Source organism: Ambystoma mexicanum, chromosome 9 (assembly GCF_040938575.1).
Source record: "Ambystoma mexicanum isolate Mex_15411 chromosome 9, UKY_AmexF1_1, whole genome shotgun sequence".
NCBI classification, from domain to species: Eukaryota; Metazoa; Chordata; class Amphibia; order Caudata; family Ambystomatidae; genus Ambystoma; species Ambystoma mexicanum.
The window spans coordinates 1,295,323,587-1,295,349,722 of NC_090931.1; the positions used below are offsets into that span (position 1 = coordinate 1,295,323,587).

General features: G+C 47.4%; 1 protein-coding gene across 3 annotated transcripts in view; it reads left to right on the forward strand.

The window, feature by feature from the left end:
• Positions 1–1,215: 1,215 nt before the first annotated feature.
• Positions 1,216–26,136, forward strand: part of HEG1 (heart development protein with EGF like domains 1) — a 313,164-nt gene continuing 288,243 nt past the window's right edge. The window contains exon 1 of one of the 3 annotated variants that reach the window (XR_011274749.1): positions 1,216–3,898. Coding sequence is in view for 2 of the 3 variants with exons in the window: in XM_069616645.1 (XP_069472746.1) it covers positions 1,966–3,898 (1,933 nt within the window). In the remaining variant the exon portion in view is untranslated. The remainder of the gene's footprint in view (positions 3,899–26,136) is intronic. The other 2 variants (XM_069616645.1, XM_069616646.1) reach the window with 2 other exon arrangements.

The following is a 26,136-nucleotide window of genomic DNA, read 5'->3' on the forward strand; positions in this document are numbered from 1 at the left end:
AACTGGAAAGCCTAGTGGGTGACTGGCAGGGGCAGGGGGGCAGGTTGCTGGGACTGAAGCATCATTTTGTGTGCATGCACTTTCCTGTTTGTTTGCATTCATTTTCTTGGTGTGTTATGAACTGTCCTCTGATTGTAGTGGTGAAAGAAGTCAGGAAATCCTTGTCACTGCATATTGTGATTTATCTCAGTGTACTGCTTGATCAAAACGGATATGTTTTTTTGTGTTGCCACAACATTGGTGGCTGTTGTAACTTGTTGGCTCTAATTTGACATTAAATACTAAATTAATAAATATCTTTTTGATACACACCGGCCTGGCTCCTAGTCCATTGTGACACGGGGTGTTTGTGGAGGTTGGATGCGAGACGGGTTGGAGGCCTTCTCAAAAGGATCCGAGGTAAATAACATAATTAAAGCGGAAGGAGATCCCTGGCTTGCGTGTGGCGTGTAATAAATCTGTGACAATGCAATCAATGAATATATGGCAGAACGTAATACGCAGGCGTAAAAAGTGTACACGTCTTTATGGTTGCTTTTTACACAACACCATGACAAACATGACCCCCCTCCCCCACACAACTAAGTGGAGATTAGTGACAGGGTGGTTGTAGGGTCTGCAGATGGGTCAATGTTGGCTGCATGTGGGATTTGCAGCGTTATTGGGGGGTGGCGTGTGTATATAGAGTCTCTGAGGATCTCAGCTCTGGAATTCTCCCCCCCCTGACCCCCTTAAGAGATGAACAAAATTACCTGAACTTCAGACAGAACCTCATCAACTGGCTCAAAGATAATGACCATTAATGTATATATCTCCTTCTATTCCTATACTGTAAATACTTACCAGATTGTTATTTTCAATTATGCTCATGTTGTATAGTGTCCATTGTTGTATATACTTACCTTGCCAATATTTGTATCCCCTTCATTCGTATATCCTTATCCGTTCCTCTGTATATCATCACTGTAGTCTTCTTGCTTACCCTTGGGTCTAGCGCGCATTACAAATAAAAGAAACAAACATCAGGGGGTGTGCAGGAGGAGAGTGGGTGAAAGAGGGACCTGTGTTGGGTTGCGAGGAGCGTGTGTGTTTGCGTGGTGGACATGGAGTGTGTGCATTCGGGTGTAAGAGGCTATATGGCGGGGTCATCTCCAGTGCGTGAGGAGGCTGGCACCCGGGGTTGATGTGCAGGTGATGGGTGTTTGAATGCGCTGCGTGCCGTGGGATGTGGCGTGGGAGACATTGGAGGTCTGAAAGGGGCGGCAGTGTTTTTGTTGATACGAGAGGGGCGTGCGACTGGGACGTGCCTGCTTCTGAGCTGTGCCCCTCTGTCAGAGCCCGGCACTTGAGCTCGAATCTTGCTGCCACCCCGTGCAGACAGCCCGGGCTCCCCGGCGCAGGCTGCAGGCAGCTCTGATGTCAACGCTTTAGGAGGAAGGAGCCCGCCCTTATCCTGCGCTGGACTTCGTGGGATCAACATAAGGCAGCCTGCCTCTCCCGGCGTCCTTCCTCCCTAGCCCCTGCACGCCAGGCAGCAGCAGCTGCTGCAGCCCCCGGACTCCCGTGTGACCATCTGCCAGGGCGTCTGCATCTCCCTCTGACTGGAAGCCCTGATCCCCGGGTTTCAGATCGCCCGCTCCCTGGGTTCGGAACTTCCCTCTCCCCGGGTTCCGACCCTGCCTTCCGCTTTCGGGATCCCCAGTCCCTGTACTTGCATCGCCCCATCCCTGGTTCGAGTCCCCCTGTGTTCTGCCGCCCTTGGGGTCCGGACTCCACCCTCTTCCCCCCCCTCCACCCCCCCCCGCATTCCTATTGCTGCTCCTAGCCCTTCTTTTGGGACTGGCGTGCCCTCTTCTTTGGGTGCGCGTTCATCTTGCCCCTCCACCTGTCCCTTGGCGGCTGCTGCTTGGTTCTGCCCGTGGGGCCATGCATCGCGTTTAGGGGTCCCCCCTGCTTCTCATCACCATGGTCCCGCGCGATGCGGGTCAGTCCCGGGTTCAGCTGCTGCTGCTGTTGCTGTTTCTACTGCCCCCCTCTCACTGCACGCCCCTCGGTTTCTTTTCTGCCGCAACCGAGCAGGGGGGCCTGGGGCTAAGCAAGCGCTGGGAAGGGTCCCGCTACTCCATCCCGCCTCCCTCCTACACCCCCCCAACTACAAAGAGGTCGGACTCCAGCGAAGCAACAAGCCAGAGCCTACTTAAAACGGGCAAGACAAATACGCATCCACGAATAGGAACCGAGACCCCGGGAGCCATCTGGGGGGCAATGGGAAACGTGCGGCAGGAACTGAGGGGGGCAGAGCTGCAGCTGGGACCGGGGCACGGGAGAACGTGGACGGGGACCACCCCAGACCTAAGACAGTCGGAGAACATCCCTTCAGAAGGAGAAAGAGCAACTGACATGGACTCAACAGAGAGGTCAGAAGTTCTGAGAGCCTCAGAGCCAGTCTGGAGAGGACACCAGCCCCTTTCTGTAATAACAGGAACAGAAGTTATGGACCCATCAGCGATGGAGAGAACCACTTCGGAACCAGAACGTGCAAGCGCCATGTCAGAACTAGAGCGCAGGAAAACTCAAACCCGCCCTGAAGTGGGGCACGCTTACTCTCTGGGACCACCACAACCAGGGAGGACAGAACCACAGGCTGGTATCAGACTCGAACACCAGAGAACAAAAGTTATGAGCCCACCGTCATCGGGGTATACACACTCAGGCGTAGCTCTAGAACCGGAGAGAAGTGGGCTGAGCTTCCCTTCAGAACCAGAGAGAAGTGCATCACCCATCCATTCAGAACCAAAGAGGAGTTGGCCACACATCACACCAGAACCAGAGAGAAGTAGACCTCGCATCCCATCACAGCCAGAAAGAAGTGGACCTTTCACTCATTCAGGAGCAGAGAAAAGTGGACCTCTCCTCCATTCAGAACTGCAGAGGAGTGGACCTCAGGTCACATCCCAACCACGGCAGAGAAAGGTTCTGGTTCCATCAGCCTCGCTGAGGACAGAAGTAGTAACGCAGATCCAATTAGAACCAAGTAAGGCAGAAGCACACACCCGAGCTGAACCAGAGAGTACAGAAGTGCGCACACCCTCAGAACATGCTAGCTTAGAATCTGAGAGTCTGGAAGTTCTGACACCATCACAAGCAAGGAGGACCAAAGCTCAACCACAGTCAGTATCTGGAAGGATAGTAGGAGCAGACACTCCAAGTGGTAGAGTGGGCCATGACATGACACATCAAACCAAAGCTGTGGGAGGGCACACCACCCAAGAAGCTGGTGTTCCAGGAGTTCAGACACAGTGGCAACACGATATGGCAGAAACCCAGACTGGACCTGATAAGAAAGGAACCGAGACACCACCTGAACCGGGAGGAACGAGATCTCTTCATGGAAGAGCTGGGGCAGAGATTTGGACTTCAACAGGAGACAGCAATCCGGATCAGAGTCCACCAGAACGAGGGGCGCTGAGCCCCGCTGTGACTCTGTCAGAAGCAGGTGCGCACAGAGTACTAAATGTCTCTGAGCCACTGGAGGCACGCGCAGAAACCGCTTCGCATCCAGGTGTGAAGGAAAGTGGAACACCATCAGGGACTTGGGAGCATATCACCAGGATTGACGGAGATAATGTTGAGACTGCTGCTGGAGTAGGGGAGGAACAACCTCAGACCCCATCGGAACCAGGTGGGGCTTTAACTCAGACCTCCAGTGGGCCAGAGCCTGGAAAGACAGCAACTGAGACTGAGCACAGTTTAGTGTGGACAGATGCTGCTGACAGGCCTAGAGATCCAGACCTAGACTGGACAAGCATCGCCTCGGTACGGCTTTGGACAGGAACTTTGGAGCAAACAGAGGTTCTGCCAGTCAGTGCATCGGAGTCCAGATTGGTGTCTGACTCAGGTGAGTGTCATCTCTTAATGCATTTTTAGTGTTGGGACATTGCCACGAGTGTAGCTCTCTAGTGTTATAACAATCTACCTCTCCTCTTCATTGGTGGGGAGAGATGGATTGAGCGATGGACAGTGATAAGCGTGACTGGCTCCTTCCGCAGTCGTGTAACTCTGTAGAAATAATATTGGCAGGCTCCGTCTTTATACGTAAACCCAGCAGCGATAAGTGTGAAGAGCTCCTTCCTCATTGGTGTAAATAGGCAGTGATGGAGTGATGGGCACCTGCCCAATCATTGTCCGTTGTGGGCATAAGCCAGTATTAATTGCAATGGGGTCCTTATTCACCAATAATATAACCCAGTAGTGATAGCAATGTTGGACTCCTTGCCCATTGCCTTACCCAGAAGTGACAGCAATGATGGTCTCCTTACCCATTGGCGTAACCAAGTAGTGATAGCTATGGTGGCCTCCTTCCCACTTGGTATAACCCAGTAGTGACTGCAATGGTGGCCTCCTCCATTGGTGCAACCCAGTATGATAGCAATGGTGGTCTCCTTGTCATTGGCGTAATCAAGTAGTGATAGCTATGGTTGCCCCCTTCCCACTTGGTGTAACCCATTAGTGATTGCCAGGGGCGTTGCTAGGGGGGGGCTAAGAGGGCTATAGCCCCTGATCTTTTGGTTGTAGCCCCGGATAGAATCTCAGGAGCTACAGCCAAAAGACTAGCTAGCCCCCAGTCCCAACAGTTCTGACATCAGCTTAGCCCCGGGTCTTTTCCAGACCTAGCAACTCCCCTGGTGATTGCAATGGCGGACTTGTTCCCTATTGGTGTAACATAGTAGCGTTAGGAATGGTGGCCTCTATCCTCATTAGTTTAACTCAGCGTGATAGCAAGTGTGGCCTCCTGTCCCATTGGCATAACCCAGTAGTGATAGCAATGGTAGCTTCCTTCTCAACTGGCATAACCAATTAGTGATAGCAATGGTGTCTGCCTTCCCTATTGGCATGACTCAGCAGTGATTTCAATGGTGGCTTCCTTCCCCGTTGGCGTAACCCAGTAGTGATAGCATTGGTCTCCTACTCCTCCATGGGGGTAACCCAGTAGTGATAGCAATGGTGGCCTCCATCCCCATTGGTGTAACCCAGTAGTGATAGCAATGGTCGCCTCCTTCCCCGTTGCCATGACCCAGTAGTGTGTGAGTGGGTGGATGGACGGGTGAGTTTCTGGATGAACGAGTGGGAGGGTGGGCCATTTTTGGGTGGATAGATGTGGGTGTGATTGGTGAATGGCTGGCTGGATGGATGGATGGATGGATGGATGGAGGAATGCATCTATAATAGATTGGTGGCGGCTGCATAGCTCGACATCTGATTCTATGGCCGCACGGCAGCTTAGCCCCTGTGAGAGAAGGCATTTGTTAGATAGATGCACACGATCATACATTCATTCCAGTCTACACACTCTACCGACACAAAAGTATAGTCTCAAAAGTCAGAAAATGGCCACCTTAATGGTCCAGACAAGCTTACATCTGTGCATTTACCCGTATGGTGAAAAACACATAAAAAAAGCCCACCTTAATGCACCACACCAGCCTCAGCCAGCCCACCTTCTCTAACAATGAAGCTTAATACTACATACATACCCCCAATAATGAGAAACACGTGCACTAACACTAATGATGAACAAAACACATGAAAATGCCCACCTTAATGGACCAGACACGCTTAACGTGGCACACTTACCCTAATGATGAGAAAATACTTGAAAATGCCCACACTAATGGACCAGGCAAGTTTATCTCAGCAAATGTACATAATGATGAACATGACACACAAAAAGGCCAACCATGCAAGAGCAGCAGAAAATCTTGCCCCTTCCATTGGGCAACACAATAGCGTTGCTTCTCCTTGTTTTCAGAAATGAGTGTAAATGAGGAAATGCGGTAAAACGTCCAAAGTGGTCCTTTGTTTGTCAACATTACTGGGCTTGGAAACGTTCTTACTCAGCTGTTACTTTTCATGCAGACTAGTATTCTGCAGCTGCGCATTGCAAGTTACACACTGCTAACTGGAAACCTCATCCTAATGACACCCCTAGAGCTTCTGTCTTAGACATGCCCGCCAGTATAACCCGGCAGATGGGGCCCAGTCCTTCTTGAGCCAAGGGGATCTGATCTAGTGGATGAGAGTGTGTGGTAAGTAAGCATGGCAGAGGAGTATACTGGCAGAATGCCAGCACAGTCTGCACAGGCCCCCAGAATTCATTCTCTCTGCATGTCACTAATAGATGCTATGATCATTGCTTCAGTGACCTCAGAAGCCATAAACACCATGGGCCTCATTACGACCCTGGCGGAAGACCATGGTGCTATTAGCACCATGGTCCATGCCGGTAAGTTACCGACTCCCCCATGGAGAAAGGGGGAATTACCACCCCATTACAAGGTTGGCGGGGCGGTAATTCCCCCTTCCTCCATGGCCCCTCCCCATTTCCATTTTTGCCCCATAGGGCTCAATGGGAATGGGGAAGGCGGTAAGTACGGTGCCGCAAATTGAGGCACCTTACTTAGCACCAAGGTCCCTTTGCGGGTCCCTACTTTAACGGCTGGTAAAACCAGCTGTTAAGGTCTGGTCCCGCAAAGGGACCTCGTAATTAGGCGCTAATGGGTTAACGCCGCCGCAGCCTTTTACGGCGCCGTTAACCCATTTGCGCCAGGGTCGTACAGATGCTTTAGGGGTGTCATTAGGATGAGGTTTCCAGTTAGCAGTGTGTAACTTGCAATGCGCAGCTGCATAATACTAGTCTGCATGAGCTGAGTAAGAACGTTTCCAAGCCCAGTAATGTTGACAAATGAAGGACCACTTTTGCCGTTTTACTGCATTTCTTCATTTACACTCATTTCTGAAAAACACGGAGAAGCAACGCTATTGTGTTGCCCATTGGAAGGGGCAAGATTTTCTGCTGCTCTTGCATGGTTGGCATTTTTGTGTGTTGTGATCATCCTCATATACATTTGCTGCGATAAACTTGCCTGGTCCATTAGTGTGGGCATTTTCATGTGTTCTCATCATTACGGTAAGTGTGCCGAGTAATCCTTGTTTGTTACTTACTAATTTTAAGGGTACCACCCATTCCTGCTGCTAGCAAACCCTATATTCCTCCATAGCTGTCAATGGGCTCTGACCCGTCAAAATGTATTTCACCAGCCTTGGAGTTTCAATAGGTTGAGAGATATGAGATCTACAGGGGGGTGCTGCATTGCAACAATGCTTTAAGTATTGCTAAAGGTGCCCCCCCGCCCAACCCCATAACGTGCCTGGCACCTTCATCCAGGACTAGCTGTTCAGACAAGAACATTTTGCATTCTCAGACTTGCAGTCACTTTCCCACCTCTTCGCACTTGCTCTATGTGATGGTTTTGAAGCAGAAATGCATGTTTCCCCACACCCTGCCCAGAACTTATTTTTTTTTATTTGCATGGCTGTACCTGTAAACAATGCATGTTCCATAAGTCCAGAACTATATGGACCAGAATGCAAAGAAAACACCATATCTGGACTGGACTGCTTGCATGTGACATTGGACAGCTTCAGTTGTCTGCAGTATTTGCATGACAAAGTGCAGAGCACAGGAAGACTGATGGGGTGTGCAGCAGTTTCAGGCATCCATTTTGATTTGCACGGCTTTGTAGCGCTTAGAGGTCTAGTGCAGATATCTAACTTTCCTCCATGCTGGCTGGGTGTGAGCGATGCATCCTCTGCTGTGTGTTTATCTGCATTCTGGTGCTCATCATGTTGCCTTTCCATGATCAACGAAGAGCTGCAAGTGACAGAATGCAAAAAACGAGGGACGTCTGGGTGGGCTATTCACATAGGACCATAGGACATTTTAGATCACAGTACGTATAGTCTGTTGTGGGTTGGTTAGATCATCTGTTAAGGTTGCTTGTTTTTCCCCTTATCTGGAACAAGCAGGCAACATGTTTTGCATTTGGTGCATAAGAAGTTCAGCTTTGCAAAAAGTCCTTTTTGTTGGCTTGCCAAACAAGTAGGCAGCTTTAAACTTTTAAAAGTGTTCCATTGACAGGGTCTTTCACAAATTAACCAAACATCTTATGTGGGCTGATGTGGGATTGCTTTTAAAATGCATATGGCCCATCAGAGTTAGCACTTTTCCTATAGAATTGTAATTGCTGAACACGCAAGCTTTTTTTCCAGAAATGGAATCTGTTTATTGTGAATGTCATTGGGTCTTATTTTCTGCCACTTGAACCTTTCTTGAATGTTGTTTTTATTCGAATTTCATTTCTTTTCTTAGCAGTGTAAAGTGCGCTGTGTTGATAAGGTTCGTGCTATATAAATAAGTACAAATAAGTAAACAAAATATGCAAGGGTCACTAAAGAGAGACTGGTCCTGTCCTCATGAACCATGAATTGCTCTCTGTTGTGGAGCCGCAGCTGACAATAGAGCTGTAAGTCACAGCTCACGGGAGTGAAGCCTGTCGCGATAGCTCTGCTCCAAACTCACGCCATTAGACAGACCCAAGTGGGCCCTCTCTAAGTCCAATAACGGAATAAACATTGAGGGGGTGCTCCACCTCGCCACACGCTCCCGGCATGAGATGACTGGATAATGTGCAATCACAAATGAGCCCTGTGCAGAGGAGGCGTTGAGGGCCGGGCGAAATTCAGTGAGTTACTGCAACACTGTCTCAGAGCACACTCACGGAATGCGCTCACCCCTGGCATGAACCCTGACATGTTCTCTTTTTACTCCCAGCCCCTTTCTGGAATAAAGGTAGGAAACAATTTACCTTAGAAAATTACATGCTGCCGTTTTGATGTCATAGTTAAATTAGAGGTCGGCCATTAGTAATCAGCTCTGGAATTTCTGTAAGCTGATTATCCGGGCTGACGTGTTTTTTTATTTCCAAAGGAAAGATTTCAATTCCGAGCACACTCGTCCTGGGACATTTCCAGTGAAATCACCTCAGGGTCATAGTTCTTTTAACAGGTGGACCCTTTAAATGGTTCAGTGCTTTAGACTAACCCAGCTCTTAGGGGTTGAGGGCAGTCGCGTTCTTCCTGAGGCCAGCTGTTAACCTTCCACTGAGGCCTCTGGTTAAGTTCATACCTACACCTGCCATCACTGCTGCTAGTTTCTGGTATATAAGGTCATGAGAGATGGAGAGTGAGAGAAAACTGTGTCCTGCAAAGAGGACAGAATGGTGATGCAGGTGACCCATACAAGGTCGTCCTGACTACCCTCCCTGTGACGTCAGCTGGAAGGCGGGGTCTGAGGATCCCAGCTTAGTGTACATAGGAGTGTGACTGCCAGTTGTGTGTCACCATTAAGTTGTCCAGCCCCCAATGGCCCTTGGCTCAACAGAACTGCTTGCCTAAAATACTTACTCTCTAAAATAAACTTCTAAACAACCTCACTTCTTGATATGCACCTACAGACATATAGAGACACTCCAGTAAGAGTAAGGACCGACACACGGAACAACTGGCATCCACTGAGAGATGGGGGATGGATGGATGAATGAATGGACAACAGGCAGATTATATGTAGACAGACAGACCAATGGAGTTTGAGAAAGAGATGCATGGATTGACAGATGTAAGGATGGATGCATGGCTATAGAGCCACCGAGGTAGATAGGCAGAGATATAGGTAGAAATGTGGAGGAAGATGCAGAGATGGATGCAGAGAGAGAAAGATACGTGGATGATCAGATGATTGAAACAAGGAAGGGTGACTATGAATAGAGATGCTGCAGGGAAATGTTGACAGATTAAAGGTACTGAGATGAATGCATAGAGAGCAATAGGGGTGGATATGTAGAAGAATGGAGAGGTAGAACCCTAGACAGATAAATGTGCTGGTAGGCAGAGATTAGTAAGGGGAAAGGAGGTAGGCAGTTGCATGGATAGGACAATACTTGTGTGCACACACTCCCTTGCATCATGAGCCCATCCCACAGACTGCCCGGCCGCACTCGCTCTAAAGTTTGTAATGGCCTCCCTGGGATCAGGCCGAGATCATAAGAAAACAGAAAGCGGGATTGAGCTGGAATGAGACAGGAGCAGCCGCTGTCCCTGATTTGGGAAGGTCAGCCCAGCGCAGCCACAGAATTATGCAACGGCAGGCCTGGTGCAGCCAGGGCAGCGGCCGGCGTACTGCTCATAATCTGCCCTTCCTTTGCTTTACGCAGGCACGCAGGCACTCAGTGCACAGCCGGGGTGAGAGCACTTACCGCCTGGGCAACAGGCCCGTACCCGTGGAGCAGACACGCCATTCATTGGGCAGCTGCAGAAGGGCTTCGGCTGGGTACGAGTGCCCGGATCGTCATTCCTGAACAACGAGCTCTAAAACTAGAATTGCTGGGGAGTCAAAGCGCACATAGATGTAGAACACGGTCTGTGTGAAAATCCTGAAAATAAAGAGACACAGGACCTGATTTACAAAGCGTTTTTCAATGATAGAATGACTCCTTATTAAATAATGAAACCCGAACAAATGAAATTGAATGGTTCAGAAAAAAACAAAATAAATAGTAATTTAGTTGTTATTCAAACACAAAATGGCTCACATAACTGCAAACTTGTACACATTAAGCTTTTTTCGAATTTCCTAAAATCAACTTCTAAAACAGTGGGGTGATATAACCCCCAAAGCCTTTTTTTCTAGCATCTATCACCAGCCCAATAACAGTATTCCTGGCTTCCTTACATGGTTATGATTAATTCTAAACCTTCCGGCCATCACCTTTTTGTTTTGCTAAAGTCATCCCGAGTGGGACGGGTATCCCCAGTCGTGGGTCCCGAGTCTGCCGGGCCTAGTTACCCAAGCTACTCCTTACTGATGATGCCCAACAAGGCTGAAACATGTCTGGGGATGCTTGTGGTCTCGTGCAGAAGGGATGTGACCTAGCACTTCGGGCTGGGCTGCCCCTTTTGGGGTAAGACCAAGCCTGATTTGCATATGGTTTGTCCCCTTCTGTAATGGCTTGGGAGGCTGAAAAACGATGGTCTGGAGGGTTGCCCAGAGCTATGCCTGTGTTTATGATTAATTCAAAACCTTCCAGCCATCACCTTTTTGTTTTCCTTACGACTCCTCCATCTTTATCCAACCTTTGGAATGTTCATTTAAAAATTCAACCTTTGTTTTATTTAGCATTTTCAAATTCCAGATTTTAGGGCGTGGGGGCTATACTGTTCGTTAGATTTTTTTTTTTAGCTTTCTTTTTTAATTCTATATTTTGAGTAGATAACATAGAAAATCCACAGTGCACTGGTCGAATACATCAGTGGCGTTACACAAAATGTTTGCCCCCCCCCTCACCAAGCTTCCCAACAAAGCACAGGCCGGCCTGGACCACAATGTGCATGATGATCATGCTCCTGCAGTGGTACATGCGCACTGCGCTAAGCAAAAGATGTATGTTTTTTTAATCAAAGCTTAAATCTTTCACCTAGTGTAGAAACCAGGGGGTTATGCCTGGCCCCTGGCATGCAAATGTAACAGGCACCAGTGGTGGCTGCTGAATCTTTTTATTGGAGGAGCGTAAATATTTGTCACAAGTATGCAAGAGCGACTGAGTGTAGTGGGGGAGCCTGAACCAACGAAAGGAGACTCAGTAAGGGGGGTTCTCCCCCCAGAAAAGTTTTTGAATAATGGGTTAAAATTGTGCATTATAAAGCACACATTATGTGAAAAATTGGCTAAAAATCCAGAAAGTTTGCAAATCACCAACAGTGCACAGAAACATTTCCCAAAGCATATTCATGCTTTTTCCCACAATATATGCGAGTATTAGAAGCATATTCACGGTCAATTTGCCCATACATTTCCATGCTGGCAGCACCAGTATATGGCGGTATTCCCATGTAAAAACATACTCATGTATGCTTTGAGCATAATGCCAGTAATGATACTATAAGAAAACATGTCCAAGCTGGCTCTGCCAATATTTGCCAGTACCCCACTTAAGAACATGCTCCTGTTGGCTTTGCCATTATAAAGGTAATACCACAATAACAAAAGATGTCCAAACTGTCTCAAATGTAGGCCAGTCTAGCCATGTTATAACACTTATCATGCTTGCTTTATCATAGATGTCCAGAAAAAATGTCATGCCACAGTAAGCTATGGCTAGACTGGCTGCACCAACATGCCAGTCTAGCCATGAAATAAAACACATTAAGTTGGCTTTTCCCAAAAAGGGCAGTAAAACATGCCATGCCACATAAGGACATGCCAACAGTACTCCCCAGGGCCCAGCGACTCACACACACACATAATCATATTCATACCCATTCACACACCAGTCACTCACCCATACACTTTCTCTTACAACCACTCACACGTGCACCCAGATCATTCACACTGCCTTTCCACACAGGCAACCACCCAGAAGATTCACAAAAAATCAGATTCGTACCCAAACACCCCCCAGACACTTACCCATGCACATTCTCTCACATTCACTCACAGTGCATTTGCTGCACATGACCCACCCACCCAGAATATTCACAGTCACATTCATATCAATTCACTCACCCATCCAGCTTCTCTCATAGTCACTCACACTCAATTCTACACACAGGCACCCACCCAGAACATTCACACACACACACACACACAAGCACAAACACACATAACACATAATCGTAATCATTCCCATTCACTCACCCATACACCATCTCCCACATCCACTCAAACTTCAGTCTGCACACAAGCACCCACCAAGAACATTCACACAATCACATTCATACTCATTCACCCATCAGCCGCTCACCCATAAACCTTCTCTCACATTCATTGACACTGCATTCACACCACGGGCAACCACCCACAACAGTCACACACACACATAATTACATTTATACCCATTAATCGACCAGTCGCTCACCCATAAACCGTTTTTCACATTCACTAACACTGCATTCTCTACACATGCACCCACTTACCCAGAACATTCACAGTCACATTCATACCCATTCACACACCTATACACCTTCTCTCGTAGTCACCCACACTGCATTCTACACACTTGCACCCACCTAGAACATTCACAGTCACATTTATAGCAATTCACTCAACTGTCACTCATTCCTGCACCTTTCACATTCACTCACAATTCATTCTACACCCAGGCACGCGCGCGCGCGCGCGCACACACACACACACACACACACACACACACACACACACACACACACACACACACTCTCTCTCTCTCTCTCTCTCTCTCTCTCTCTCTCTCTCTCTCTCTCTCTCTCTCTCATTCACAATCATTCACTCACCCATAAACCTTCTATCACCTCCACTCACACTGCATTTGCCACACGGGCAGCCTCCCAGAATATACACACACATACACATAATCACAGTCATACCATTCAACCACCAGTCACTCACTCATACGCCTTCTCACATTCACTCACACTACGTTCTCCACACTAGCACCTACCCAGAACATTCACATATACTAAATCACATTCATACCCATTAACCCACCAGTCACTCGCCCATGCACCTTCTCTCACACTGCATTTTCCACACGAGCACCAAGAACATTCACACACAAACTGCATTCTCAATCAAACGACAGCCGCACTCATCTCACCACCCATACATACAAGCAACATTTATATGCACACACGCATAAACATGCATACATGCATGCAAAACATTACATACTTACATACACAACTACAACAGACACACACTCACACAGACATGCACACACTTACACATACACTTTTTTGTTTTAAACAAAAGATTTCCTTACCTGTTCGGATCGAGCCATGCTCTGTTTTTCATCCAGGCCTCTGGCTCACTGGCGGCACACAGATAGGAAGCAAGGACCCTGCTTTCGGTCCGATGTGCTATGCGAGCTGGAGGTGGAGCGCCTCCATCCTGTGGCAGCTGCACTTGGCCCCAGCTCAGGCCTCACCCTGACTTAAAGTCAGGGTGAGAGCTGCTCTGGGGTCCCCCTGGACCTGGGGTGGTGGGACACCCACACTGCGAGGTCTGCAGGGGACCACACTTCACCAGTGGAATATGCTTGACCTTTGGTAGTTTCAAATTGTATTTTATTATGTTTTATTTATATATATATATATATATATATATATATATATATATATATATATATATATATATATATTTTATTTTTTATTTTTTATTTTTTATTTTTTTTTTACATTTGTAAAGCGCCCAAGCCCAGGGGCATCAGGGCACTATTGTAACCGTTTACATTTAAGCATATTGATGAGAATTGAGATTTACGAGGGTGTCCAGTACAAGGGTAAACCTGTTAAGCGAAGAGCCAGGTTTTTAGGGCTTTCCGAAAGGGCCAGTAGGAGGTCTCTGCTCTCAGTTCGGGTGGAAGGGAGTTCCAACGTTTAGCTGCAACTGATGGAAAACTGGAGCCTGCTCCCCTTGACCTTTTTGTCTTTGGCATCTTTAGTCGGCTGGCATACCTTGTCCTTACTGGTCTTGTGGACGTGGCTCTCTCAATCTTCCGGCATAAGTATTGTGGGGCAGTATTGGAGAGGCATTTGTGAGTGATGGAGAGAGTTTTAAATATGATCCGTTCCCGGATGGTTAGCCAGTGGACTCTTTTTCTGGTGTCAGAGATGTGGTCTCTTTTGGATATGTTCAGAACTGTCCGAAGAGCATTGTTTTGTATGACCTCGAGTTTATCCAGATTGCGTTGCGATGTACCAGTGAGAAGGACATTACAATAGTCAAGTCTTGCTCTGATGATGGCTCTTGCGATGGTTAGGCAGCTTGCTGGGGAGAGGAAGTGTCTAGCTGCGTTAATGAGTTTCGTTGAGTAGGGGGCCGAGGAAGCGATTGCGTTCACTTGCTTGGTGAGGGAGAGGGTAGCATCTAGATGAAACCCTAGGGTTTTTACTGAGGTGGATATTGGAATCTGGATATCATCGATGAGGAAGGAGGGGAATTCCCCTTCTAGCTTTTCGAGCAGGTAGGGTGAGCCCACAAGTAGAATCTCTGTTTTCTCGTCATTGAAGAATAAGTGGTTGGTGGCCATCCATGTTTGGATGGTGGAGTAGATTTTGTTGTTGGTCAGGTTGTCCTCTGGGTGGGTAACCGCATAGGGGAGGAGGATTTGGGTGTCGTCAGTGTAGTTAGTGTACGAGATGCCCGGGGCCCCTAGGAGGTCAAAGAGGGGCTTGGCGAAGAAGTTGTATAGGGATGGGGAGACACAGGATCCTTTCAGGACTCCTCAGGGGATGGGGATAGGGGGAGTGCTGTCCGTGTATGAGAACACTCTCATGGACCTATTGGTGAGGAAGGAGTTGATCCAGGATCTAGCTTCTGGCGAGAAATTGGCAGATGAGGTGAGGTGGTGGGTGGTATTGGATGTTATGGTCGACCAGGTCCAAGGCCGCCGAGAATTGCAGAAGTAGGATGATAGCTGGTTTGCCTTAATCTTTTAGTGAGTCAAGTTGCATTTTTAGGTCGAGGAGGGCTGATTCAGTGCCATGCCCCTGGGCGAAAGCCAGACTTACGAGGTCCTAGAATATGATGGGCTTCTAAGTAGGCCTGACTTTGAATGTATGCTGCCCTATCTAGGATCTTGAGTAAGAACAGTACTGTGGTAATCGGACAGTAGTTGTTTGGGGAAAGAGGGTCAAGCGATGGTTTCTTTAGAAGTGGGAGTACCCATGATTCTTTTAGGCTGTTTGGGACTATGCTAGAGGCGAAGGAGTCGTTGATAAATCTGGTTAAGAATGGGACTATAGTTTCAGAGCAGTCTTTGATGATCATGGCTGGCCATACATCCCCTTTGAACTTTGTTGGTTTGAGTGTTTTGAGTATCTTTGGTACTTAGCTCTGGGTCTGAAGAGTCTGTGTGGTCTGATGCAAGGGGGTAAAGAAGAGGATTGATGATGTCTTTGGTGATGTTTCTGGAGCTTTGAGCAAGAATGGGGGGTAGGGTTTTTGGGTTTGGAATCAAGAGGTTTCAGCATTGGGAGAGAGAAACATATGATATGGTGGTCTGACCAGGGGCAAGGGGAGTTGGACGTGATGGATATTTGGCAGTTGAGGTCAGATATCCAGTCCAGAGATCTACCTTTGACGTGCGTGGGTTTGCAGACTTGATGAATGAAGCTTACGTCTGTGAGATCTTTGCCAAGTGAGGCTGCAGTAATGTCGAGAGGGTCAAGGCGGCCTATGTTGCAGTCTCGTAGGAGTAGGGTACTAGAGTTAGGTTTGATGTTAGTGCCTTTGGAGTGTAGAAGTTCAGCTTGGAAGGAGGTAGGTGGACAGGGTGGCCTGTAAATGATGTGGATGGTGATAGCGTCTTATGGGGTACATTTATCCGCCCAGCAAAACTCCAGCAGAATGGCTACACTGGCTCTTTTGAGCACCATTGCATTGCACCAAAACTGCGAGATGGAACACCCCGAGAAAGGCTGCCAGTGTTTTCCTTATGTGCACCAAAGAAAATAAATGGAAAGCAGTGCTGCTATGCTGCTAGCTCAAAATTTTCCATTGAAAAAGGAAATATTTTGCATTTAAAATGACTGCGCCCTGGTGCTCTTTTCCACCATTTCAACAGGACACAATTCTGTTTTCAGTGAGACCCAGCTGTGTCTATCCATATTCAGGATGTGCTCCAACAAAAGCGGGCATTTCTCACTGAATGACAGGCTGTGTCAGGCAAGATCTGTGAAATAACAAAGAACTTTACTCCAAGCCATATTGAAAAATGCTTGACTTTTTGCAAAACATTATCACAGCTAAACTCTTCACAACCTATCTCTCTGTGCTTATGTCAGTTTCAGTGGACCCTTGCCTTGGACATATTTCTGTGTATGAGAAATTGACTAGGGCTACAAATAATGTTTAGAATCTAGATGTAAGAGAAAACCGCATTGTGAAGTGACAGCAAAGGAAAATTAACCACGTGTAAAATGGTGTTTTTTTTACAAACAAGGAAATGTCTGTTTAAAAGTAAATTGTTGAATTAAGGCCCTGTCCTTGCATAGAAAGGTGATGGGGGTTTGTTTTAAAACATATGTAGGATATTTAATTCCAACAGTTTAGCTTTCTGGTTCAGGAAAGAAAAAAACATTGATCCGGAAACCCCCCACTAAAAATCCCAAAACTCAGGGAGAAAGGTGGCTGAATCCTCATTGGGATAATCCAGTACTACCTGCTTGCCCTGCTACCCGCTCTATCCAGCTGAGCTGCCGCTGTGTCATGACCATACCTTTGCCCAGCTGTTTTCTTCTAGGAGAGCACGCTGCTGTGACCAATGACCAGATATTGCCTCGCTGTCCAGAAACTCGGTCCGCTGTCCAAAATACCCCATTCAAGTGCTCGTTGTGAGTATTTCCCTTCCCCAACAACCACAAACTGGATCCTTTGCTCTGTTACCTTGTATTAGGTCCAGTCCCATAGGAATCCTTTAACTGCCTTAGCAGGATTCCTTAAAACTGTCAGAATCCTTTGTGTACCTTGTGTAGGAAAATCTGTAGTGATCTCCAGTGTTAGCGCCATTCTTCCACTCAATTCTGTCCTTGTGTAAGTCCTTAGTACTATTTTGAATAAATAAATGTATTCTCCCTAAAAGAGGCACACAGCGTGAAGGGGTTAAAACTGCAGCTTAAACTTTCTATTTACTGGGTGGCTTTTCCCTTTTCTAGCCACTAAAATCTAGTTTAAGTGAAACTTGTCCTTTCCTTTCCAACCCGATTTTCCTTGTCCACTGTTTTCATTTTAAAAACCGAATTTTCGTTCCCATTGAGAATCTAATCCTGTCATTAATTTAGAGTCACTCTTTCACTTTCATATTATTCCTGTGATGTGCATCTGTCACTCAGCATAAAAACCGCATTCCGATGTTGTCTATTTCACCCGTTTTTCAAACCGTTTTGACATTTAAACTAGTGTAAATTAGCAAATGCAATTTCTGCGCGTGTAATTTGGCTGCACTGGGTTTTTCACTTTCAAGTTGATTTTCTGAATTGTATGCCCGTTGTTAAGACATTGCTTGTAGTTTGCTAGTGTTCTTACATCCCTGATACTGCTATAATTCATACTTACCTCATTCATTCAACGGCACATGTAAATCAAATCTTTACTAATTCCGAGTGCTATTTTGTTCATTTGCAAAGGGTTTTAAATCCATGGGGGAAGGTCGGATTTTAATTCTGTTTGTTGCCTAGGATACCTGACTCCTTGCTACTCCTTGCTACCCACACACAATTCGGTTAATAGGGGTTTGAAGAAGTATTGCAGGGGGAAATCTTAACTGGGGTGCTATATACCCGAAAAATAATATTGCTCTCCTTCATTTGTGCTTTCTGTATGTTATATTAGACGGTCAAACTAAGTGTATTTCATCAATTTACCTTGTAATTATCACCCCATTGGTGATTGCTGCCCAATATGAAATTTGTGTGATTTTATTTGAATTTAAAATAAATAAATATTGCATTACCACCCACCGGCCTGGTTCATGGTCCATTGTGACGCAGGGTATTTGTAAAAGGGGGTGTGAGACGGGTTGGGTGCCATCTCAATCTGAATTCTTAGGAAATAAAGTAAGAGTGTTTTAATTGTGCGCTGCATCCTAGGCCAGTGGAAAGAGTCCTGGGCTGGTGTGTGACGCCCAGGCCTCCAGATAAGGTGCGTAACAGGCCATTTTATGCATGAAAATCTTGTAAATACGACAGCTTTATTATTTTCCTGTGTACATTTACACAAAGGTTTAGAGCAGAGGGCAGTGCAAAGGTCAGGTTATAGAAGGCTTCTTTTGATTTTTATCTACATGGATGTAATTGCAAGCCACCACTGAAACAGAATGTATTTCTCTGAAGCCTTTCAAAAAAGAAACTGCACACTTTGATAAAAGGAATGGTTTCTTTCCATTCAGCTTCTGTTGTGTTGATGCTCATGGAGCAAACAGAAGCACTGTGCATATTTATTTTGCTAGAATTTTAGGGTTGTTTAATTAATAAGATGGAAAACTAAGTTGCAATTGAGAATATTTTGTAACAAATTATACTTTTCTTTTTCAAGTGAAAGCAAACCTGTATTGCACAATAGTTTTTTTACTGAGTTCCGGTGCTGTGTGCAAAATCATGCAGAGGCACATCATTTTTACACGTATAATTTCATTTACACTCTAATTATAAAAACAGTTTGTAAAATGATGACTATGGACACTCTAGTTTACACCCTTTCAACCTTGCAGTCAATGGGGTACATTACTATAAATGGTCAGTGGCAGCAGAGTCTTTGCTAAAGGGTGAGTGAATGTCGTTCCACCAATCACAGGTGTTCTAGCCTTTCAAATCTTCAAGACTACAATTAAAACATCCAAAACCTGACTCTGTAGGAAATGCAAGCACTGTTCAAAAACAAACAAATGAAAGTTACATTGGTAATTGAAATAGAAACTCAGCAAAACCTGTCCCTGTGATAATCCAGATAGGTATTTAACTTTATGTAGCACTTCATAAATGGTTCGTCCAAAATCTAGCTACTGTGATTATTATACCTCAGTCGATACTCAGTTAACCGACCTCTAAAGGATGTTAGCCAGTAAGATAGCTCAGCCGGTTGAGCACTCGTTGCTGCAATATGTGCGTGACCTCTAGGATGCAGGTTCGAATCTCTGCAAGGCCAACTCAGCCTTTCGAGGTCGATAAAGGAGTACCGACTTTGGGTTGGTGATAATTGTGATAAATATGTTCTATGTACAGTGATTTGCCAAAAGCGCTAAATAAATAACCATTTGACCATTAGATTAGACATAGAATTTGGAGTCCTTGCCTCTTTGCACTGTTGTATCATAACATTGGCATACCATTCGGAAGGAATAGCTCCAGGAAATTAGGACTTCCATTAAACGTCAATAGACAATTCTGCTATCCATCCTCAGAACACACAATACAATTCATGTTTGCTTTACTATGTAATTGGCTAGGTTTTTTTGATTTCAACATTTAAATATATACAGGAGAGATCAAATGGCCAGACCTTAGATAAATAATGAAAGGTGTATTCTGTCACAATGCAAAAAGCTGCCGCATAGTAATGATTTCCATACAGTTTTTGCACACGTCGGCTGGATGTCACATACATTTTACTCTCTTGCAAAGGAGAAAAGTACTTTTCACTCTCTTAAAATCACATTTACTCTCAAAGTTTAAAAATAGGGAGTAAAATACTCCCACCTCAAAATCCTATCTGGAGCACTGGTGACGCCCGATTAGAATCCTTAACAGTCTGAGGGGTAGGATATGAGTTTGAGAGAGAAGTTCACAGTTTTTTAGTGCTGTGGGACGGGAGAGTCGAATTTGAAGGGAGTCTTTCTGGATGTGGGCAATGCTGCCACCCCTGGATTCCGTTCTATCTTGTCTGAGTATGGAGAATCCTTCTGGTAGAGCCAGAGAGAGAGCAGAGCCCAAGGCAGGATGGAGCCAGGTTTCGAATATGGCTAGGAGGTCTAGTTTCTGAGATGTGATGAGGTAATTTATGTCTAATGCGTTCCGCAGGGAGCGATCTTGCATTGCTGAGGGCTGCGTGGAGAAGTTGCGAGTTGGCATCTATGTGTTGGTCATTAGGAGCTCTATTGGTCTGCGAGATGAGTGATTTCCTGCGCTTAGGTGATTCTGGGATCATAGCTCGTGTTTGTGCTAGATGTGTGTGAAGGTAGTGGCTTGTGTTGTAGGTGCTTTCTTTGGGTTAGGAAGGCCTTGTGGGCTTGATAGAGTGGCTGTATGTGTTTTGATGCTTGTGGCCTTTACCCTGAAAGGGGGACCCGTTTCCATGGGAACCATTTGAGTGGGTTTGTGGTGGGATACTTGGCCTCTATGAAGTATGCTGTTGTTTCTTTTTCGATAGGGTTCTTGTTCTGAGGTGGTTGCTATGGGCAATGGTGGTGGCAGGGAGAGAATGCAGGGCGGTTGCTGCTGTTCTCATGCATAGCTGGGAGTTTCTGAGGGCTGTAGTTTCTTGGGTGGCGTAAGAGGAGGGAAGGGGGCCTTTGTGTTTGTATGCTTGCGTAGTGTGAGTAGACACAGATTTCCCTGTAGTTTGGCTGGGTTGCATTGTAGCATAGGTGCTCTGGTTGAGATGGCTTTGTTTAAGGCTAGCAGTGGAGGTATAGGACGGGAAGGGGCTTAGGGATGGGCGCCGGGATGCTGAGCAGTTTTGGAAATGGGGCCTGGATGCTTGCATTTTGCTTGCTGTGCATTGCGGCTGTTTTGTGCCTGCTTGAGACTGCGGTGGCCTCCCCACAGTAGGTTGCAAGGTCAGCTCGCTAGCAGGTGCCAGGGGAGCCGGGGTAGCTTTGTTATTGCTGTCTCGTGCAGTTGGCTGTGGGGTTGCCCGTTGGCTTGGTAGATCTAGGGGGGTGAGGCTGCAGGTAGTGACGGGGCTGGGGATGTGCGCAGATATGCAGCGTAGATTTGAATGCAGGAGTTGAGGGTAGGAATGGGTTTGGACATGGTAGTGGCGCGTGCCTTTTACAAAACACATTCGGAAGGCCATTGTGCAGCAGAATATAGGCGCCATGGGTGCTGAATGCTGGAGGAGGGCTGTGTCCCTCTAGGCATCCAGACTTCTGTGGCTCTCAGCAGAGCTGCCGAGAGGATAGCTGGCCTTTGCTCCCGGCCTTCGCTTAACGGCTTCGCCTGCCGGTTGGGTGGTGCAGCTGATATTAGCTCCGTGATGGTCCAATGAAATGCAGGGAGGCTGCCTGCTGGAACACCCAGGTCAGGAGAGGTGTTTGTGGAGGCCATCTTGTTGCAGCTCGCATCCCGTGTTGAATGCTGGAGGAGGGCACACTCCTGTGTCCCTCTAGGCATCCGGACTTCTGTGGCTCTCAGCAGAGCTGCCGAGAGGATAGCTGGCCTTTGCTCCCGGCCTTCGCTTAACAGCTTTGCCTGCTGGTTGGATGGTGCAGCTGATATTAGCTCCGTGATGGTCCAATGAAATGCAGGGAGGCTGCCTGGTTGAACACCCAGGTCAGGAGAGGTGTTTGTGGAGGCCATCTTGTCGCGGCTCGCATCCAGTGTTGAATGCTGGAGGAGGGCAGACTCCTGTATCCCTCGAGGCATCCGGATAGCGTACATTCCCGAGTATAAGCATAAGTGGTCATATAAAAATGGAATAGGCTTGGCTGAGAGAAATGGAATTACAATTCAACAGAAGGCAGGCTTCTTCTCTTCCAGGGATCTCTGTCATAATAACCCGTCTCCTCTTATACTCGCATTGAATGTGACATACATGTGGATTATTACGATATGATAGGTTATTTATAACGTGCTTAATACCCAGACGTTTCTAAGCGCAGACCAGGGGAACCTGTGTTGCTCCCTGTCGTCTTGCTTCCAAGACGAGCACGTTGCCCCTGAGCTATCCTCCCGAGTATCCTCACACTACTTTCTACATGCACCACTTACCATGCGGCATATTACAAGATGCAAGTCAGCAGGTGCATTGGGAATTCTCCCATGCATGACCCAAATGTTATTGTCATGTGCACATTTCCATAATCAACAACAGATGGTTACTGGCAAGTTTCTCTGTACCAGCAGTGGGAAAATACGTGTTTAAAACACAGTTATCCTCACCCCGCCCAGGTCGGCTTCTCCCAGCCAAGACTACCGCATTCCCAGCATTGGCCCAGTAAACCACTCTGTGATGTAACGCTCGATGGGTGTGAAGCACTGGTTACTGGATCCGCTGCGACAGGCTCGCTGTGTGCTGCTTTCACATTGAGAGTGGACGCAGACACTGCTCGCTTGCTCAGTACTCGATGTGTGCTTTCACAGTCACTCAATCATTGATGTAGTAGCACACACACTCTCTCTCTCTCTCTCTCTCTCTCTCTCTCTCTCTCTCTCTCTCTCACTCTTACTTGGAGGCGTCATGCGTGGGTCACCGGGGAATTGACCCTCTCATTGACTCCCCTGAATCGATGCTCTTGCCTTCAAAGGAACTATCCGCTGGGTGTTCAGCACCAGCAGCTCTCTCTCTCTCTCTCTCTCTCTCTCCCTCTGTCTCTCTCTCTCTCTCTCTCTCTCACTTGGAGGCGTCATGCGTGGGTCACCGGGGAATTGACCCTCTCATTGACTCCCCTGCATCGATGCTCTTGCCTTCAGAGGAACTATCCGCTGGGTGTTCACACCAGCAGCGCTCTCTCTCTCTCTCTCTCTCTCTCTCTCTCTCTCTCTCTCTCTCTCTCTCTCTCTCTCTGTCTCTCGGTCTCTCTCTCTTACTTGGAGGCGTCATGCGTGGGTCACCGGGGAATTGACCCTCTCATTGACTCCCCTGCATCGATGCTCTTGCCTTCAGAGGAACTATCCGCTGGGTGTTCAGCACCAGCAGCTCTCTCTCTCTCTCTCTCTCTCTCTCTCTCTCTCCCTCTGTCTCTCTCTCTCTCTCTCTTACTTGGAGGCGTCATGCGTGGGTCACCGGGGAATTGACCCTCTCATTGACTCCCCTGAATCGATGCTCTTGCCTTCAAAGGAACTATCCGCTGGGTGTTCAGCACCAGCAGCTCTCTCTCTCTCTCTCTCTCTCTCTCCCTCTGTCTCTCTCTCTCTCTCTCTCTCTCACTTGGAGGCGTCATGCGTGGGTCACCGGGGAATTGACCCTCTCATTGACTCCCCTGCATCGATGCTCTTGCCTTCAGAGGAACTATCCGCTGGGTGTTCACACCAGCAGCGCTCTCTCTCTCTCTCTCTCTCTCTCTCTCTCTCTCTCTCTCTCTCTCTCTCTCTCTGTCTCTCGGTCTCTCTCTCTTACTTGGAGGCGTCATGCGTGGGTCACCGGGGAATTGACCCTCTCATTGACTCCCCTGCATCGATGCTCTTGCCTTCAGAGGAACTATCCGCTGGGTGTTCAGCACCAGCAGCTCTCTCTCTCTCTCTCTCTCTCTCTCCCTCTGTCTCTCTCTCTCTCTCTCTTACTTGGAGGCGTCATGCGTGGGTCACCGGGGAATTGCCCCTCTCATTGACTCCCCTGCATCGATGCTCATGCCTTCAGAGGAACTATCCGCTGGGTGTTCACACCAGCAGCTCTCTCTCTCTCTCTCTCTCTCTCTCTCTGTCTCTCTCTCTTACTTGGAGGCGTCATGCGTGGGTCACCGGGGAATTGACCCTCTCATTGACTCCCCTGCATTGATGCTCTTGCCTTCAGAGGAACTATCCGCTGGGTGTTCAGCACCAGCAGCCCTCTCTCTCTCTCTCTCTCTCTCTCTCTCCCTCTGTCTCTCTCTCTCTCTCTCTCTTACTTAGAGGCGTCATGCGTGGGTCACCGGGGAATTGACCCTCTCATTAACTCCCCTGCATCGATGCTCTTGCCTTCAGAGGAACTATCCGCTGGGTGTTCACACCAGCAGCGCTCTCTCTCTCTCTCTCTCTCTCTGTCTCTCTCTATCTCTCTCTTACTTGGAGGCGTCATGCGTGGGTCACTGGGGAATTGACCCTCTCATTGACTCCCCTGCATCGATGTTCTTGCCTTCAGAGTAACTATCCGCCGGGTGTTCACACCAGCAGCTCTCTCTCTCTCTCTCTCTCTCTCCCTCTGTCTCTCTCTCTCTCTCTCTCTCTTACTTGGAGGCGTCATGCGTGGGGCACCGGGCAATTGACCCTCTCATTGACTCCCCTGCATCGATGCTCATGCCTTCAGAGGAACTATCTGCTGGGTGTTCACACCAGCAGCTCTCTCTCTCTCTCTCTCTCTCTCTCTCTCTCTCTCTCTCTCTCTCTCTCTCTTACTTGGAGGCGTCATGCGTGGGTCACCGGGGAATTGACCCTCTCATTGACTCCCCTGCATCGATGCTCTTGCCTTCAGAGGAACTATCCGCTGGGTGTTCACACCAGCAGCTCTCTCTCTCTCTCTCTCTCTCTCTCTCTCTCTGTCTCTCTCTCTCTCTCTCTCTCTTACTTGGAGGCGTCATGCGTGGGTCACCGGGGAATTGACACTCTCATTGACTCCCCTGCATCGATGCTCTTACCTTCAGAGGAACTATCCGCTGGGTGTTCACACCAGCAGCGCTGTCTCTCTCTCTCTCTCTCTCTCTCTCTCTCTCTCTCTCTCTCTCTCTCTGTCTCTCTCTCTCTCTCTCTCTGTCTCTCTCTCTTACTTGGAGGCGTCATGCGTGGGTCACCAGGGAATTGACCCTCTCATTGACTCCCCTGCATCGATGCTCTTGCCTTCAGAGGAACTATCCGCTGGGTGTTCAGCACCAGCGGGGGCTCAAACCATGATGCTTTTGTGTGCCAGGTTCTCTCCTAAGACTTTCTTAAAATAATGGCTTAAAATGGTACATTATATGGCACACTTTTGAAAAGAAATTGGGATACTATTTGCAATCTGTTCTGTAGGGTAATACATGGAAAAAACAATTGATGCCAGCTGATCCACAGTACACAACATCTTTTAAAACACATGTTCATGATGCCTCTGTCCACTCTATCAGTCAGTCATAATCTTTATTTCAGTTTAAGTTAACCATAAGCGTTTGAATAAAACACATTTCACATGGAAAGCAATAAAAGACAGTACATTCATTTATATATTGGGATCAATACGGTATAAAATACGTATTCCCTTGATCGCTGGGGTAATTTGAAACTTAAAACTCAAGTAAGATGGTGAATAGATTAGTTAGTGCGCTCCTCCCCTTTGTTTTTTCAAGTTCTGAGCTGTTAATTAGTTTTGAAAAAGGGGACCAGTAGCTGCATGGATACATAGAGACTGGCATTCACCAACCAGTCATTGGGTTTGTCGATGCCAGTTTGGTGTTCCATGTGAGCCTGTGCGCTTGGTCTATCTAATCTTTGAGGGTTGTTTGTTCAGTAAATTAGCCGCAAATTATTGGTTATTCACAGTATTTTGTAGTTTATTCAGGTTTCCAAAACATATTTGTATACTTATTATTTTCTCATCATGTGTGATGGTATAGTGGTGCCCATATGTGATGGTATAGTGGTGCCCATTTGTGATCGTACAGTGGTGCCCATGTGTGATGGTATAGTGGTGCCCATGTGTGATGGTACAGTGGTGCCCATGTGTGATGGTATAGTGGTGCCCATGTGTGATGATGGTACAGTGGTGCCCATGTGTGATGGTATAGTGGTGCCCATGTGTGATGGCACAGTGGTACCCATTTGTGATGGTATAGTGGTGCCCATGTGTGATGGTACAGTGGTGCCCATGTGTGATGGTACAGT